Source organism: Eutrigla gurnardus (assembly GCF_963514095.1).
Source record: "Eutrigla gurnardus genome assembly, chromosome: 22".
Lineage (NCBI taxonomy): Eukaryota > Metazoa > Chordata > Actinopteri > Perciformes > Triglidae > Eutrigla > Eutrigla gurnardus.
Genome location: NC_139933.1, coordinates 9,566,829 through 9,585,408, shown reverse-complemented (window position 1 = coordinate 9,585,408; position 18,580 = coordinate 9,566,829). Strand labels below are relative to the sequence as shown.

Here is an 18,580-nt window from a genome sequence, read left to right as displayed (position 1 = left end):
TTCAGAATTTGGCGCGAGGGCAGTTACATGCTCGAAGGGTGCAGGATACGCGCAGTTTGATTTGGGACACGGACTATGCGAACCCCTCTGTTTTGAAGACGGTCCCTCGTCACTGCTGTATTATGGTCTGTCTAATAACGTTATTTAATTATTCTTTACTTAAGGACGAACTGTCAGTTACATTACGTTATCTGACTGCGAGTTAGCTAGCTAGCGAAGTGATGTTAATGTTGTTGACAGGGTCCGCCCATAGTTAACGTTAGCAAAAATGTGTTTTTGCGGAGATGACATTTGTCAATGATGCCAAATGAATACTGCTTATGTTAGCCATAGCATATTTAGCTCACAGAAGAATGACGTTATCAAACTTATACGGTAGAGGGTTTACTCCGAGCTACGTTAACGTCACATTTAGCAGGTCTGTTCCACCTCTTAACGCAGATAGCTATCAACTGGCTAGGAATACCTGTTATACAAACGAGCTGATCACCAAAGGATCAAGAAGATCGGATCGATACTGATACCAGATATCGTCCGACAACCTGTCAAGCATGATGTTCAGGATGTCAGATCTCTCTAATCGAGATAAATAAGCGTCACCCTGCTGGACAGAACACTACATTCACCAGTTCCTGGATAATTTAGGGGGGGGGGAGTACAGCGAATGGACATGCCAAAATGACAATGGTACATTAATTTAAACCGTTAGTCAAGCCTGCTAGTGTTTAAAGTGTTTATTTTGAATGTTGCAGGTCACCGTCTTCAGAGAAAGGAGCTGAAAAAAGTCCTGACACCATGTCAGTGGCAGCAGAAACTACGGTGTCCGGGATGCCTCTCCCTCTTCCAACCCACTTCTCTCACGCAGAACAGTCCTTCTCCCTGAAAAAGCGCCGTCTTCCCTTTTCCTCGTCGCCTACGCCCAACGTGTACTACTCATCCCCTGCCCCGCTATCACATTCTCTGCCCCCGCTGCCACCGTCCAAGGGATGTCCCTCTGTCAGCAGGATGTTTCCCCAGCATTTAACCCCCTGGACACCCCTGTCGTGTTCCCTCAGTAAGTCTCCCCCTCCAAATACTGTATATGATCCCAGCAAACAGCAGTCCTATTTCAGTCAGTGCTACACTAATTTGGGCCTGCTTGGAAGAGGATCCTTCGGAGAGGTCTACAAGGTGAGCTACATTTGTTTATATGTATGAATAAAAAATGATGTAATGCACATACTGAATTATATGTTGTTTATTTACATTAAGAGAATTCTGCATTTAAGGACTATAAAATGAATGCTCTATAACATGGAGTGCAAGCAGTGCCTATTATATCTTACCCTTCCTTTTCTTCTGTTCCTGTTGAAAACATTCCTTGAAAGCCTTAATTTCTTACCAAGAATATAATAAAAAAAAGATCAAGACCTCAGTATTTTCTGTATTTTTTTCTCGTCTAGGTACAAAGCAATGAGGATGGCCGTCAGTATGCAGTCAAGCGCTCTGTTCATCGCTTCAGGGGCAACAATGACAGGAACAGAAGTGTGAGGGAAGCCAGAAACCATGAGCGTCTCTGTCCTCACCCTCACATCTTGAATTTTGTGGCAGCCTGGGAGGAGTGTGGCCGACTGTACATCCAGACAGAGCTCTGTAGTACCAGCTTGTTGCTCCATGCAGAGAACAAGCCTCCTGGCCCAGGTGTGTCCACAAGAGACAATAAGATGTTCAGATGTTGTATTAGCTATCATATTATCATCATATTTTGCTACATATAATGCATACGTGTCTTGACTTTTGTTTAAACCAGATGAGCCTGCAGCCTGGGCCTACCTGTGCGACCTCCTCTCAGCACTGCAACACTTGCACTCTCATGGATTTGTGCATCTGGACTTGAAGCCCGCCAATGTCCTTATTACTGACTCTGGTCGTCTCAAGCTGGGGGACTTTGGGCTGCTGTTTGAGCTCAAGCAGAGGAGCACGGAGTCTGTAGAGGGGAAAATAAAAGAAGACATCCAGGAGGGAGACCCCAGATACATGGCTCCTGAGCTGCTCCGTGGGGAGTATGGACCTGCTGCAGATGTTTTCAGGTACAAATACCATCACTTTAAAAATTCTTTGAAGATTGAGCTTCTTCAAATTAGTGCCTAAATATTGTTTTTCTTTTAAGTTTGGGCGTTTCTATTCTGGAGCTTGCCTGTAATATGGAGGTGCCAAATGGTGGCGAGGGATGGCAACAGCTCAGACAAGGCTGCCTCCCCTCAGAGTTTACCAGTGGTAAGATCCACTTTATTATCTGTCTTCATGTATTCTCCCATTGTGTTTTTTTTAAATGACTTCTGTTTCTTCTATTTCCATCTGTATTTGCAGGCCTTTCTGGTGAGCTTCAGACAGTACTGCGGATGATGCTGGCTCCAGGACCATCTGAGAGGCCAACCGTCTCTGAGCTTCTTGCTCTCCCCTCTGTTAGGAAACACAGGTGGAGGAGGCGCCTTTATCTTATGATTGCAGAGACACTGGTCTCCCTCTGTCAGGTAATATGTCTGTTAAACCTTTAAAACATACCTTTTTTTGCTTTAAATAATTAAATGTACAAAGTTTTCCTCCCACAGTCCAAAGATATGCAGGTTAATTGATGACTTTTAATTGTGACATTTAACAGGATAAGCTGTTGGAGATAATGGATGGATGTACAGATGTGATGCCAACCTGAAACAGAAAAGTACCTTTTTTATCAACCTCTAATGTTTTGTTTTTATATTTTTGTGCTCTTTTTTTCATAGTTGGTTGTGTGCTTTGGGTGTAGACTGCTGTCCTCCCTTCACTTGTCCTTTCTTCCTCGCTGGACCAAGCCGGCGCCCTGTACTCCTCCTAAGGGTAGCTGGGACAAGGATTTAACCATGCCCCTCAGTGCCATGCATGCTGACACGGGGAGCCCAGAGGAAGATGCAGTGTTTCTCTCGTATCCCACAGGCCCAGAGCATTCCCCCACCTTCTCATACAGGTAGAGAAAAAGTGTAACTAATTCATAAATTGTTTTTTACGTTTTTACGATATTGCTGGGTTATTCTGTTCCCTGCTTATTTATTTTTTCCTCTCCTCCATTCCACAGGATCAAATCTAGATTGTCCATGGAAAGCACATCTACTCCTCTCCCAGGTTCACCGAGACGCAATCATCAAGCAAGTCCCACACATACACCCACACACTCAAATCTCGGTGACTGGTTCTCCTGTAACTTAGCGCAGACCCCCTCCAGCATCCACTCCAATGGTTCCTGCCACACAATGACACCCAGCGCGAGCCCCATACACGCAGAGCTTTATGCAGATCGCACCAATGAAAACGCCGCGCTGAGCCGGCATTCTTCATCCACCAAGTCCTCGCAGAGACATGGACGCAACTGGGTCCAAACGGAGGAGGCCTTACCCCGACCCAACTTTGAACCAAAGAACCTTCTCAGTATGTTTGAGGATACAACTGTCGAGGGACAGCCATGAGTACAAGACTGTCAGTTTACATTCAGGAGGGACGTGTTTTCACTTTAAAATGTTGGGTAACTCGTGTATGAATGTACTCCGTTTGTATTAACTTTTTTTTGCCATTTTTGTAACGGTCTTACAACAGCTTATTTTAACGTGTATTGGGGGGGAAAAGAGATTAAGGGAAAAAGGTTGAACATGTATTCAGACCTCAAAGCACTTTTATGTTTGTGTAAATGCAATCTGTTGCGGAAATGACAAGTCAATATATATTGTTAAATAAGTTATCGTTAGCGCTGTGTACTCTGAGTCATTTATCTTATGGGTAACGGAGGAAAATAAAAAAAAGAGGGAAACGGGATCAGGTCTTGTGAAACATGTTTTAAGTTGAAGGACGGTGAAAAAAAAACCTGAATCAGACTATAAGTGATATAAATCAGAAATACGTATAAGATCAGCAGTGAAATGAAAGTACTCGAGACGTGTTTGCCTACTCGCCAGTAGAGGGCAGCAACGTGGTTTCAGGTGGTTCCTTAAAAAAAAAAAAAAATACAGGAAGGGGATGAGGGTGGCAGTGTATCGTGCACAGGATATCCACGTCTGTGGGGACATTTATTTGCCAAGGCATTTTTGTACTATGACTGCTACTTGAAATGCTAAATGAACTCCCGGCCTGCAGTCTAATGAGAGAGGAGGTTGCGAGCTAATTACGAATATCTGCACGAGCGTCAGTGTTGTAAACAATGTTGCGTTCCCATCGGGAAAACTACTAGATCATCTTGGGCTTCATCAAAGACTGCGAGAGTATTGAACTGCATTACATAACATTCAAGGTATGCTGATTTTCCTTTAGTTAAGAACTGGTATTACTGGGGAGCCCGTTTGTGAGATTGTGCGTTTATTATATATGAATCTGTATTGTATACAGAGATACCAGCAGGCTCTTAATAAATGACGGCGAACATCGATGTTTATTGGTATTGGCATTTTATTCTCCTCCTTTTAAAAAAACATAGCAGCCAATAAAGATGGCCAAAATTGAACGCCTGAATGCCCGAGTGGAAAAGCTGCTGTGTAAAGCTGTGCAGGAGGTTCTGGAGGCGGTGAAGGAGACGGTGTCGGAGTACCAGCAGAAAACCGCGAGGACGCAGAGGGAGAACCAGAGTCTGAAGAGGAGGCTGCAGGAGCTCCGGGAGAAGTTCCAGCTGGAAGGAAATGGTACGTAGCCCGACGTGTGTCCGGCAACACTGAATCTGTTTGCCCTAAATGTTGATTTTTTTTTTCTCCTTCTGGTTTGTGGTTTCAGGCTTTGTGGGACACATCCCCCCCACGGGCCAGCAGGATGACGCACAGCTGCACGCGCAGAAACCGGAAGAGGACTTTGAAGTCACCGCATCTGATAAAGACGTTACGGCTATCTGTCCCTCGTATTCATTTGAAGACCTTGACTGTGACGCGTCTGCTCTCTCGCCTGGACCACTCGTAGGCGATGCCTTGAATCCAACAGCTCTTAAAACAGAGACTGATGATGGCCTGTCGATATCACTCCGCGTAGACCCGATCACCTCGGATCATAACATGAAAGTAGAGCCTAGGTCGGAGGAATACACGGTGCGCACTACACATTGTTTGTATGATGATGCTGCTGCTGCATCCTCGTCACACAGACTACACCCAGAGCCTCCTCGCGACAATCCAGGACTCTTCCGTTTGGAGCAAAACGGCACAGAGGAGCCACAACCCCAAAGGTACAACAACAACAATACACACTGCGTTGCAGCCCAAAAGCCGCACGCCACTCACGCAAACGCGTCGCACAGGAACACGAGGAAGCACTACTGCTGCTCGCTCTGCGGTCGCACCTTCAGACACGCGGGCGACTACAAGAAGCACAGCCGGGTGCACACGGGCGAGAAGCCGTACTGCTGCTCGGTGTGCGGGAAGCGCTTCAGCCAGTCGGGCTACCTGACGGTGCACCTGCGCTACCACACGGGAGAGAAGCCGTTCGGCTGCAGCCACTGCGGGAAGAGTTTCAGCCACTCGAGCAACATGAAGAAACACCAGCAAACTCACCTGTGAGCCAGCGTGACGTGCTCTATTCGTTATTCTCTGGCTGAGTGTATTGCAATACTATTTGATAAAGTTTCAAGTATCAAGCACAATCTAATCCCTACTGTTTCTGGCGTACTGTTTTCCGATTTCCAAATTAAATATTTGGTACTTATCTATGGTAAAGTGTCAACAAGATTTCTTCACTATGATCACGCACAAAGTTGTGTCGTCTTACTTTCAGTGTCCGTGTCAGTTTGAGGCTGACATATCCCACTTCAAGATTATCTTGAATAGGCATAATAATACTTAAGACATTTTATTTGGGGCGGATGTTTTAGAGTGAAATGCAAATCACTAGAATCTGAAAACTCTGGTATGCTTATTTGTATTTGAATTTCTGGGAGTGAAGTTGACCTGCAGTGTCATGTGTGCAGTTGTGAAGTGTGACAGTGGAGAAATACCTAACTAATTTGGGGGTCCCAGCATATGTTCCCTGTTTCTTTCCTGTGATACTGCCAACACCCGTTTCTGATGGGGTGCAGCAATCTCCTGTCCCTGCTGCTCCTCAGCAATTGCCTGTTCCCGCTGGGCAGCAGCATTTCCTGTCTGGGCTGCCCTATCTACGGCCAGGTTATCAGTTACTGGCTGCCCTCGCTGCCCACAAGTCTTCGTGGCCTTGCTCCATAGGCTCCTGACTCCGTCACATTCCTCGCTGATGTCCTGGTTGACCTCCAGTTTCCTGAAATCCAGCAACCCGTGCCAGAGACAAATCTTCTGGTCCCAGCCAATTGTCCTGACTTCAAGTTTCCGTGCCGGCTTCCAGAGGGAGTCTGCTCTTTAATCCCCCACTCCAGTTGCCCTCCAGTGTTGCCAGCCAAACAACTTATGAGTTTAAATGGCATCCAGAGGTTAAGTAGCACCCTGTTGTAAGTTAAGGTCGTACAGAAATATAAAACTTTGATGTGATTAAGTGAATATTTGTATTTCTGTATATAATCTGTGCACCTTTGCGTGTATGGTAATATGTATGTACTTGAGGATGGTTACAAGCGAATGGTGCATAGGTAAGGTTACAGACAACACCATATAAGGTATACAACTTAATTACAGGCTAAATAACACTGTTTTGAATACTTAGTTTAAAGCATGGAGGTTGGCCATTTTAGTTTGGTTATTACTAAATTGTTCTCTTCTGTTCTTATGACTTGGATAGAAGTGTGTAAGTGTTGTAAGCTGCAACAGAAAAATTCAGTCGGAGGTCAAGTTAACTGCTCGAGGTCAGATGTAATGTGTTAAATGATTACACGTTAAACTCGGACTTTTATTTTGAAATCCATCACCTGATTGTGGCTGTGATTCAGCATCTGCTTCCGGTGTTTGGCGAGTTACGTTGCGATTTGTGCTTTGTAATATTGTTTCCGTTTTCTATAGTTTTGGATTGTTTTTTTTTAATGGTTTAAGTCGGCTGGAAAATAACCGGACGTCTCGCGGACACAGGAACCATGTGATGCGTTTTTGTTGGAAGTTCTCAGGAGAAAACGATAACGATTGGAGTTAGCTTATGTAGCTAACGTTAGCTATCGACGTTACATGTAACGTTCAGTCGCTCTACGACTGGCTTCCAGGTACAGTTGTACACATCCTTAGCTAGAGGACAGCGTCATTAAGCACGTGTTTGACACATCTTCGCTTTGGTGTTAATATTGTCTAATTACAGGTAGTTTAATGTTGTCCATAACGAAGTCAACGTCAAACAAAACTTTAACATGGAGAAGATGTAAACAGATTATGTAGAATTAGGATGGGGATATCATTTTTTTTTAGATAATTTAACTGTCCTTGTCCAGACAAATAGTTAATTTCTTTATATCCATATATTCATTATCCATCCCCTTTTATTGCAACAGTACATGGGATATGCAATTTCTTGTGTGTAATTTCTTGCCCTGTTGCTGATTTTTTTTCAGGATGTCTAAGCTGGAACGTTTGAACGCTCGTGTGGCCAAGCTCCTGGCTGAAGCGGTGCAGGAGGTTCTGGTGGCGGTGAAGGAGACGGTGTCAGAGTACCAGGAGAAAACTGCCCGAACGCAGAGGGAGAACGAAAGTCTGAAGAGGAGGCTGCAGGAGCTTCAAGACAAGACGACGAGAGAGACTATCGGTGGGGAAACTAGTCCAATTTCCTTGAATCATGATAAATAATCCTGTTATTCACAAGTTACTTAAAATACAACGCTTCTTTCTTTTGGTCTTGATTTTTCACAGCTGTCCTACCTACAAGTCTATTACATGAAGAAGAAGAAGAAGAAGAGACGCAGAATCAGCAGCAGGATGCTGCGGGGCTTACTTTGAAGCAGGATTCAGACCTCCCTCTCACAGAATATAACCCGATAATCAGCCCCAAACCTGACCACGATGTGAAGCAGGAATTAAAACCACAGGACAGCTACAATACCACTGAATCGCAAGCTGAGTGTGACTCGGCACAAGCGACGGAACATTGCAAAGCACAACCGGAGGAGGCGATGCACATTATTCAGGAGGCAACGGCGGTCCACACCTCACACAGTGCAAAGGAGGATATCACCGCTGTCTCATCCGATAATGCGTGTGCCTCTCACTCCAGTTCTTCACTCGGGGTGAACCTGGCAGTTATTAAAATAGAGACGGATCTAACAGACTGCACAATATCAGAGCCACCGTCTCTTCCAGAGCAATATAGTGGATGCGTAGATTTAAGCTGCAACTCTTCTCGCCAGAGCTCCCTTGAGACAAACGGGCCACAAGTCGACGCCGATCCTTACGGATGTGCCTTTGCCCACTCAAACCACGCCACGCCAAGGAGGCATGGCTTCGCAAAAACGAACAGGGCTGCAAAGATGCGGCTGGACCACTTGAGGACAGATGACTCGTACGTGTGCGTCGTGTGCGGAAAGACGTTCAGCAGGATTGGGAACTTGAGAATCCACCAGCGTAGTCACACGGGAGAGAAGCCATATGGCTGCGTACAGTGTGGGAGACGCTTTAGTCAGGCGGGAGACCTGAAAAAACACAAGAGGGTCCACACGGGGGAAAAACCATACTACTGCAACCAGTGTGGGAAGAGCTTCAGTCGGGGGGAGAATCTGAAAAGACATCAGAAGATCCACATCGGAGAGATTTTACAGTTGCAGCAAGTGTGGCGGGAGCAACAGCAATGATTGTATTGGACAAAATATCAACTATTAGATGTCGGGACTTTGTGGCATCTCCCTCATTTGCCTGTTAGCTTTGTTGTATCTGTAAATGCAGCGAAAGTTACACCTCTATCATTCTTATGAGTACAAATAGTTTAGTGTGGGCCTAACCTCGACCTGGGAAGAGATCTAAGCAGCCAGGATGAGTTCAAACGTGTGTGCGTGTGTGCAGGTTCTTAGATAGACATGAGTAAATCGTGCATTATATTTAGCATCATCAGTAATGTGTCAGACAATATAGAAGGAACATTTTAACGTTTTATAAAGCTGTATTTGGTGCATTTCTACTGTGCTGCAACAATCAGCATTGATTTTGGACTTAACTTTTGATCCTTTGGTCTAAAGAGCCGGTTTCAACATTTTAAAGTGACAGTGTTACACAAATCTTTTAATAATGTGTAGAATGAGCTCTCATGTAAATTAAGTAAATGCTGAACACAATTATTGAAACTTTAAATCTGGATGGCATGATTGTCTGCTGTATGCTCATAATATTTATTCCATATTTAGTTATTGAGGATAAAAGCCAGTATTATAGTTTGCACAGCAAAACATTACATTAATTTATTACTTCAACAAATGGTTAAGTGAATGACTTTTCTTTGAAAGTCAAATAATACAACATAAATGAATAAAATGCTGGACTAACAGGTACAGGTACAGCAGTAATCTGGTCAAAACATTTTTTTTATTTTTTTTAGCAAGGTGTGAGCAAAATATATACTCTTCAAATCCTAATCCAGATTTTGGAACGGGGCCCCCAGACCAGCCACAGAATTGCTTAAGTGCAGTTTTTAGTTTAATTTTGTTTTGTATGACAAGCGGCTTAGTTTTGAACGCTTTAATAATAAAGCTATTGACTTTTGCATTGATTAAGTTCCCTTTATTGTTTAACTTGTTTATGGGTCAAATAAGTTGCTTGAATAATAAGAAGAATACATACAGAAGAGTTCACCACACAGTTTAATTACCTTTTTTTATCTAGAAAGTGGTTAAATATGTATAATGGTCAAATGTGTTAAAGATGAAAAACATTTTCAATATCTAAACATTTGGAGAAATATACATTTGTACGATATTATGTAGAATTTTGAAGTGCATTATATGTTTTATATATTATATATATATATTCCTCCATTTTTTTTCTTTCAAGGAATGCATTATGTAAAAGTGTATTGTTGCGTTTAGCATCTACAATGATGAACAAAAGAGGATCCATCCTCCTCGGCGCTTCCTCCGGCTGAAGCTGTTGGTACGTTTCGATTCAGGCTGTGACGTGGAGCTGCGCTCAGTCACCTTGGCTACCAGGAAGTGATTGACACACACCAGGAGGAGGAAACAACGACGTTACACACTTCTGAAAGGTTAGTAAAACAAGTGGAAGTGAGACACGGCGTGGCTCACTGTTTCTCTCAGGTTAAAGTTTAACATTAAAAACGGGAACCGAAATTCCCGAGTCTGGCAGAGACGCACACTCGGACTGTAAAAGACGTTACCGCCTTTAAAAAACAGTTGGCGAGTTATTAATGGCGGTCGGCTTGGCATGTTTCCAATTAATATACACGTTACTCGGCATTTTTTTAAACGCAGCATATTCTGGAGCGTTTTCAAACGTGTTTGGCGTGTTAAAACATTAAGCTCGTTAATATTAGTTCACAATAAACACACGTACAATGCAGCGAGAGATGGGGAAGTGGCCTCGAACACATTGTTGTTGTTTCATCTGTGTTGCAGGTTCAGCTCACAGCAGCCTGTGATGTGGAAATGAAGATTGATGAGAAAGTTGTCACCTATTTTGAATCCTGCGCCTCACCAGTGGACAAAGAAGGGTACCTCCAGAAGAAGGTATTACGCTTTTATATAAAAAGAAAGAAAAAAAACAATCATTAAAATTTAATTACCTCAATTTAATAATTAAACACACCCAACACTTAGCACATTTATAACTTTTATTTGGAGGCAGCTCTCAATACAAAAGGTACAAAGTGCTTTACACAGGAAAAGTAAGTTAAAAGCAGGCAGAACTCCGATTCTGAAAAGCGAAGCCAATCCGTAAGTGACTTAAACTTGCATTCTTTCAGCTGGCCATCAGGGGGCGACTCCTCTGGTTGAAAAAAGAAGTATGATTGCATGAAAATGACCCTACTTCTCACTTGATTTATTACCTTTATGGTCACAATGTCTAATTTCAAGTCTTCTTCAATAAAGATTGATGATCATTTAGTAAATAATGGTCCATTTAGAGTCAAACATTACAGTAGAACAATTAAATAAAGTCAGAAAAAATACATGTAATGACAGAATAAACGGCTTGAATTATCTGGGAGGCTGTCCATACAGCTTTCAAAATTTCTAAATACATAGAAACACAAACAATAAAGTCTACTTAATTTTGGTGAATTTCATAAAACATTGAACGTTTGACTTCCCTGTAAGCTACTTATTTCACCAAACTATTGTGCAAGAAATTGAGTCAAAGAGCTATTTGTACATGTGTCAGTTAACCACAGATGGCACAATTGTTACACAGGGCGAGATAAAGACTTCCTATCAAAAGCGCTGGTTCGTGCTGAAGGGGAACCTCCTCTTCTACAAGGACCGGCCGGCCGACCGGGACGTGACAGGAGTGATTGTTCTGGAGGGCTGCACCGTCCAGCTGTGCGAGTCCGAGGAGCAGTTCGCCTTCTCGCTGGTGTGGAGCGAGCCGGGGCTGCGCACGTACAAGTTTGCTGCCGAGGACCAGGACAGTCAGGAGAGCTGGATCAAAGCCCTGCTGTCGGCCAACCACAGCTACCTGTCCCTGCTGGTGATGGAGCTGGAGAAAAAGTACAAAGGTTAGACACGGACGAGCGGAGACACCCTTTTTATCTGTGGGTGAAAGAGAGCTGCCTTTGTTCGAGAGAGCAGCTGTGTGAGGCATCACCGTTTACAGCCTCGACGTCAGACTGTGTACATAACGTCCTGTTGTGTAGACATTGTGATCACAACAAGTCACGTGTTGTTGTAATCTAAACTTAAAAGTTTACCAAAGAGGTTCATTCAACTCACTTTGTTGCATTTGACTGCAGTACATGTAAGCTATAAATGAACTTATGATGAATGAGCTTAGTTTAATAGCAGGATTGTTTATATGTAATACATGTCTTTGAATGCGTCTACTGTTTATTTCACTGTAAGTAGTGATTAATATGTAATTAAGTTAATTAATGCCCTTCCCTTTTTATGTTTAATGCATGATGAGATCTTTTTAAGGCAGGAATGAGAAAGGGAGCAGTCTCATTAAATGCCTGACAATAAGGTGCTAAAAGTGCCGTGGTAAGTCGAGAGTGATGCTGGTCATAGCTGAAGTGTTTATGTGCATATAAACACACACACAGTTCAGCCATATTTTATCCTCTGGTTCCTAGAAATACAATGGTTACTGTAAAATACAAGAAAGAAAGGGTAAACACAACTCTGCAAAAAGAGGGAAGTGTAACGTCAGCAGCTTTAGCCTCACTGTTAATGTAACGTCATCTGCTATTTATGCATTTCTCTTTTTGTCCTATTTGCTTTTTTCCTCAGATGCATTGGGCGAGTTCTCCAGTGAACCAGGCAACCCTTTTGTCATGCCACATATCAACACGGCAGAAGCGGGATATGCTGCAGCCTATCAGATCGCGCCATCTTCCACGCCACCTCTGTATCCAGCGGCGGGAGTGGGAGCAGGAGCCGGTCTGAGCTCCGTTCAGATGCTTCAAGCTCAGAGCAAATCAGCCAGTAAAAGATCCCCCAAACTCTGGTCCAAGAGGAACGCCAACGTGGTGCCCGTTAACACTCCCGCTTCGCCTATGGGGGAGTGGTTAGGAGGCTGCTCGGGCACCAGGGAGGAATTCATTCAACTGCATGAAGATTATGGGAAAGAGGTGAAGGAACTGATTGCTGATTGGTCAAAGAGGGGCCAAGCGGATAATGTTGTTGAAGACGGAAATTTAATCGATTTTGGATAAGAAGTGTGAAGTGCATACAACGTCCGAACCTTAATTTAAATGCATGTGGTTGCATTGCTAAGCTATTGTATATATATAGGAATTAGAACTGCAACAATCGGTTGTTGGGATATATTTGTATATATTTGTTGTAGAGCGTACTGTTAATTTTTTTTTTACAAATGATGCCAAAGGTCAATAAATGATGACATGCTGTTAAACTTTGTATTTATTACAGTGATTTCTTCAACTTGCCTTTTTAAAAACACGCCATGCTTTTTAAAGACACTCAACACTAACTGCATACATGGCATCTATCTAATTGATCTTTATTTACTCTGCATAGTCTGTCTAGATCTAATTAATCAGTGGACTTAAAGATGTGACCTCACAAAACACATTTTCACACAGATTTATAGAAGAAAACTGAAGAAATTATGACATTTTGGACAGACGTAAACTGCAAAATGATTGATTGGTGGAGGCATTCAACTGCAAGGCTGTAATTCTAGTTTGACACTAATGCTGAGTGTTGTCCAAACAGCTGTACAAGAAGTTTGCAGGAATAATGTCAGAAATGTACAATTTAAATTTAAATCAGCACCTCAGAGATGAAATAAAGAGGATTACAAGGCATTTGATGCCAGCGTTCTTGCTTGGCGAGCCATTGTTTTTAATACTAAACTGAAGTTTGATACTGACCCTTGTTATTCAGCAATCAAATGGTATTGATCACTTAATTACCCAATGCGTCTATATACCAGTGAATTCAAGTTTCTGAACCACTTTCATATCAAAGCAGGCCAGTGACTGGGGGTAAAAAAAAAAAAGCACTTGCAGTTGTATGGTGGCCAAGAAGGGTGAAGTCTGACACATTTTAGAAGAGTCAAAATGGCTGAGAAATAGAATGGTGGGGGGGGGGGGGGGGGGGGGCAGCGCTATTTCAGTCTCAACAGCTGTCTTGTTTTATGGTCTTTGACAGAGCTTGGTCTCTTTCTCCCTCTGTCACCTTCAAGCCCATACTTGAAGTCTCCGCTCCGCTGCAGCTTCTTCACGTAGGATTTTTAATTTTTGCTTGCTGCTCTACAAATAACTATCCAATAATTAAATAATCAGTGGCAGGATCTTGGATCAGACAAAATTAACACCGGGATTATTAAAAAAACACACACAACAACAACAGTATATTGGTCCCTTGGGCATACAAGTTCACACTGGTTCTGGATCTGGATCCGCCTGTCGTAGCTGTACAGGGGTGTGATTGACAGCAGCCTATGGAGCTCATATATGGAGTTAAGTGGGTGGGCCACTGTTCTCCTGTTCTGAAGCAACTATACTGGGAACCAGTCAGGAGAAACCCAAATTAGTGCACCCATGGTGGGAAAGCTGCTCATTTAGTCCAATCATCATTTGCTGTTTCCCATCACACATGTGACTCTCATTGTCACTGAAGCAGACACTAACAGGCCCCGCCATTACAGAGGGGTTCAAGATTAGGAACCGTCTCTTGCATGTGCTACGAAAAATAATTTTTTTCTTTGTTTTTTCTAACTGTGTATGGCTTTGTTCACCACCCTGCTACAGATAAACTGAATGTTAAAATTAGACCCAGTATACATCCCAGCACCTGTGTCACTATTACAGCACTGTTTACATATCTCATTGATGCAAGGTCAGTGTTCATAGGGGCCAAGCGGTCGCGTGTCGTCGTTGGATCCGGACCAAAATCAATCAGCCGACTGTTTTCAAGTTCCAGTGTTTATAAACCCTGCTGGCCAAAACACTAATGTGGTATAGCCGGGTGCAAACCTCAGACCGGACCTACCCCGCAGACAGGTGGTGACTTCAGGATATGTCATCCGAGAGCGCATGTTGTCGCCCCGAGCAGCTTGAGGCTGTTAATCGCTGTTAATTCTATACGTGTGTGTGTATCGAGGGAATAAAGTGGCAACAGCTTGTCGTCGTACGCTGGGTTATGTTCTCTTGTGGCGGATATAAAATAAACCAAAAATAGCCACAATAAAGATTATCAGTGTGCGAAGATGAAGGCGAAGGCTCCTGGGGCAGATCAGTTGGCCCTCAGTGTGTCCTGTCAGTTTGGCCATATTAGTCCACAGATGACACCAAAGTCAGGCCTGTGTGTTGGCATTGAATTCACCTCATTCCAAGACTCCTGAAGCCTATTTCGGAGCATTGGTAAGCCGATCCGTCCCGCCACCTCTTCACTCCTCCCTCTTTCTCTTACTTTCCCTCGGCTCTGTTTTGCTGCCAAACCTGATGGTGTGGCTAAAGTTAGCCCCCTGTGGGCTAGTATATAAGGCCCCTAAGGTCCGATGCTTACATGTCAGTCACATCGGCTTGGCGTAGGCTTCTCTTCTTGACCACCAACAACCCCAAAAACTTGAGAGATGGTGAGTGTGGCCATGTTCCCTTGGAAGAACGGTCTCTAGGGATCTAGGATCTTTGATGAGATGAAAGCATCACTGAAACATTTGCTATCTGGATTACCGACAGCCCATGAGCTGAGGCTCCTAAACGGTGGATTTGGACCCAGTCTTAACCTTTATCTGCTGGCGTGAGCATCTCAAATCTTAACTATGACGAAGTACCGAAGTACAAATTGTTTTGGGATGACTGGTTTATTACCGTGGTCCCCAAAGCCATTAAATTGTACTTTACCCTAAATTGTGTGACAGATTCCAAATATGATTTGTTTGGAAATTCAGCAAATATGAAATACATTTTGAGGCATTTTTCATTCATCTTAGCTACAAGTTACTGAAAAAAACCATTTAGGATTGTCCCTTTTGCCTTTGAGCTCACGTAGGACATCCTTATCAGCCGTCATATTTTTTCGCTTATTGTTCACAGCAACCTATTGTAAAGTCTGTTTGGTTGATGTTTAGTATTTTAAGTGTATTTCTACCTTTTCCTTTCCCAGGCACCCAAGAAGGCCAAGAGGAGGCAGCAGCAGGGCGAGGGTGGATCCTCCAATGTGTTCTCCATGTTTGAGCAGAGCCAGATCCAGGAGTACAAGGAGGTAACGTGTTCTTCATCACATCTCGCGTACATCCAAAGTTCTGGAGTTCGTATATATGCGGAGGTCTTTCTAGGCCATGTGAGAACAGGGACATTCTGTACACTGATGACTCCGTGTAATATTTGACCCCGGAGGTAATGCCAGGCAGCTAAAGATTCCCTTAGGCGGCTGCGTGAAAGCAGGAATGTCCTCATCAGCATGAAAGGACAGTAAATCAGAGTTGATCCAATGACAGCAGCTACATCTTCATCGGGAGGGGGGAGGGGGGGCTCAGTCATTTTCCTCGGAGACTCAAAACAACTCAGTCGGTGACCCCACTGGAATGCAGCCCAACAGCTGATGGACAGAAATGTTGATCAAAGCAGGAAAGAGCGCATTCAAGGTTGAAAGAATGAGAAAAAAAAATGTAGATCGTTAAATTGAGTTTAGGAGATAGAAAGAGAAACTTTCAAGAAATTTTCCATTATAATAAAGAGAAATGAGTTAGTTAGTATTGTTAGTTCTTCGATCCTAAAAAGTCTTGATTTTCCTCATATCCAGGCATAAAGAAAAGCGAGTACAATGGCGACAGCAGCTTAGCTGGAATAACATTGGGGACAGGGTCATCAGATTTAGTCACAAGGCAAAAGGGGGTGAGAGGGGAGGGGGGGTGACAGCTGTAATCAATACCTTCTCCTTAAATGTCGCAATGGGCTTGTCTTACATTCCGAGACCATTTTAACACCTTAGAAAGACAAGTGGCCGACCAGCTGCCAAGTCCCAAAAGGTTTGCAAGGCCATCTTTGGTTTCACCGGGTGCTACACCCAAGCTATGTGGGACGAGAGGTGGAGAGCGCCTCCACATTTACATGTTAATGTTGGCAGGCCATCTCGCGTAAATAATTATCATAAGCAAGTCTTATGAGGAGGACTTGTGAGAAACATGAGGCTATAGAATTTCACTTTTATTTGATCGCCGCCAGTTTAGTTTGTGGCTTCTGAATGTCGCCTGAGGAGGTGGTAAACCTCGAACCAATCTGTTATGTTTTTTATTTACTGACCAGCCTCTCTCACTGTCCGCGGCAGGCTTTCACAATCATCGACCAGAACAGAGACGGCATCATCAGCAAGGACGACCTCAGGGACGTGCTGGCCACCATGGGCCAGTTGAACGTGAAGAATGAGGAGCTGGAGGCCATGGTGAAGGAGGCCAGCGGCCCCATCAACTTCACCGTCTTCCTGACCATGTTCGGCGAGAAGCTGAAGGGTGTGTTGACACATACACTCACTAATTTTTTGTCTTATTTTCTACATTTTTTCCCCACAATGCATGTTTGAATGCATGACTAATTGGCTGCTTTTGCTCTTAGGTGCTGACCCCGAGGACGTTATCGTGAGCGCTTTCAAGGTCCTGGACCCCGAGGCTACCGGCTCTATCAAGAAGGAATTGTAAGGGCACATCGCAACCACCTGAACTCTTTGCGACATAATCTTGAATCAGACCATCTGATATATTTCTCTCCATTTTCCCTCTCCAGCCTCGAGGAGCTCCTGTCCACCCAGTGCGACAGGTTCACCCCCGAGGAGGTGAGCTGATCCGTCTTTGTCCCTCTCATGTTCTGCCTGTAGTCGCTCAGGCTTGTAAACCATGTCTTTTACGTCTCCCCCCCCCCCCCCCCCTGCAGATGACCAACCTGTGGGCTGCTTTCCCCCCTGATGTGGCTGGCAATGTGGACTACAAGAACATCTGCTACGTCATCACACACGGAGAGGAGAAGGAGGAGTAAAATCCACCTCTCTCAAGACCTCTACCTCCGTTCAAACCCATACTCGACCCACCATCTACTCGCTCCCCTCTCTCCGATCACATGGCTTCCTTGCACACTTTCACCCCCCACCCGGCCCGCTCTTTCCGCTTGCCAGCTCACTACGAAAAGACTTGTTTCCTTTATCGAGGTACTCAGTGAGAGGACTGAAGGCTGTGTGGGTTGTTTGTGTGTGAGTACCGACAGGGGGACATGGGATTATTTTCAATAAAAAAGAATAATCTTGTGGCACTGAAACTCTCTCTCCATCTCTATCCCTGCCTCTTGTTCCTGCTTCTTTCCCCCCTCATCGTTCATTCTGTCCCACTGTGTTGAGGCCAGCAGTGCATGCATCATACCTACATGTGCATGCACAATCGCTTCACTTGAAACAAGTAAAGCGGCCTGACCCGAGTGTGTCTGTTAGCCTCAACCTGACACAGAGTGGATTTGTCCCTTTGTTTGCATTAGAGACGAGCGCATGGTGAAGGATGTGGCTGTATACTGTACTATAATAGTTCGCTGACCCCACTCTTTTTAATCTGCCCCGGCCTCTTATATAAAAACAGGATGAAAGGGGAAAACTTCAGTGACAAATAATGTAAATAGTGTAAGAGATGGTGAAAGATGGTGAGCGGGATGCAGGAAAGAAAATGAACAAAAAGTGAAACGTCTTTGTTGTTGACTCTTCTTCCTCCCTCTCACTGCTGTTTCTCTCCTGTTGTTGTGATGGCGATGACTGTAACAAATAAAGAAGCACAAATAAAATCCACTATCTTTCGTATGACGCTGTGTCTGTTGGTTTAAGTGGGGCCGTTGTCGACACTGCAGTGCTGCTGGTTGACTGTATTATGATAAAGCGAGTTTGGATGGGGTATAGCCTCCATCCCTCCCTCTTCTCAGAGGGACAAAATAATGGAAACACGGCAAAAAAGAAAGCTGTGTGTGGTTTTTGAGTGGTCCACCACTGTGGATGAAAAGATGTAAGACATCCAGCCCAGGTTCTTCTACATTCACTTGTTGATCAGAGGTATGATATGGC

General features: G+C 44.0%; 4 protein-coding genes across 5 annotated transcripts; all 4 read left to right on the top strand.

The window, feature by feature from the left end:
• The first annotated feature begins 8 nt into the window (after nucleotides 1–8).
• On the top strand, nucleotides 9–4,649 carry pkmyt1 (protein kinase, membrane associated tyrosine/threonine 1). Its single transcript, XM_084039693.1, has 9 exons — nucleotides 9–125; nucleotides 753–1,170; nucleotides 1,443–1,680; nucleotides 1,790–2,069; nucleotides 2,150–2,256; nucleotides 2,350–2,513; nucleotides 2,763–2,983; nucleotides 3,092–4,294; nucleotides 4,542–4,649. The coding sequence occupies exons 2-8, from the start codon at nucleotides 796–798 to the stop codon at nucleotides 3,477–3,479; spliced, it is 1,773 nt and encodes a 590-aa protein (XP_083895819.1). The 5' UTR covers nucleotides 9–125; nucleotides 753–795; the 3' UTR covers nucleotides 3,480–4,294; nucleotides 4,542–4,649.
• A 2,254-nt stretch (nucleotides 4,650–6,903) lies between these two features.
• On the top strand, nucleotides 6,904–9,542 carry LOC311032716 (uncharacterized protein). Its single transcript, XM_084039698.1, has 3 exons — nucleotides 6,904–7,138; nucleotides 7,481–7,671; nucleotides 7,776–9,542. The coding sequence occupies exons 2-3, from the start codon at nucleotides 7,482–7,484 to the stop codon at nucleotides 8,708–8,710; spliced, it is 1,125 nt and encodes a 374-aa protein (XP_083895824.1). The 5' UTR covers nucleotides 6,904–7,138; nucleotide 7,481; the 3' UTR covers nucleotides 8,711–9,542.
• A 447-nt stretch (nucleotides 9,543–9,989) lies between these two features.
• Nucleotides 9,990–12,891, top strand: LOC311033068 (sesquipedalian-1-like). 2 transcript variants are annotated; one of them, XM_084040246.1, is made up of 4 exons: nucleotides 9,990–10,110; nucleotides 10,481–10,591; nucleotides 11,277–11,580; nucleotides 12,311–12,891. In XM_084040246.1, exons 2-4 carry the CDS (start codon nucleotides 10,511–10,513, stop codon nucleotides 12,733–12,735), a joined length of 810 nt encoding a protein of 269 aa, XP_083896372.1. In that variant the 5' UTR covers nucleotides 9,990–10,110; nucleotides 10,481–10,510; the 3' UTR covers nucleotides 12,736–12,891. The 2 variants fall into 2 exon arrangements, with proteins under 2 accessions (XP_083896372.1, XP_083896371.1); XM_084040245.1 differs by lacking the exon at nucleotides 9,990–10,110 and adding an exon at nucleotides 10,257–10,278.
• Nucleotides 12,892–15,006: 2,115 nt separating this feature from the next.
• mylpfb (myosin light chain, phosphorylatable, fast skeletal muscle b) lies at nucleotides 15,007–18,310 on the top strand. The gene is made up of 6 exons (XM_084040154.1): nucleotides 15,007–15,125; nucleotides 15,656–15,754; nucleotides 16,820–17,000; nucleotides 17,104–17,182; nucleotides 17,272–17,320; nucleotides 17,419–18,310. Exons 1-6 carry the CDS (start codon nucleotides 15,123–15,125, stop codon nucleotides 17,518–17,520), a joined length of 513 nt encoding a protein of 170 aa, XP_083896280.1. The 5' UTR covers nucleotides 15,007–15,122; the 3' UTR covers nucleotides 17,521–18,310.
• The last annotated feature ends 270 nt before the right edge of the window (nucleotides 18,311–18,580 follow it).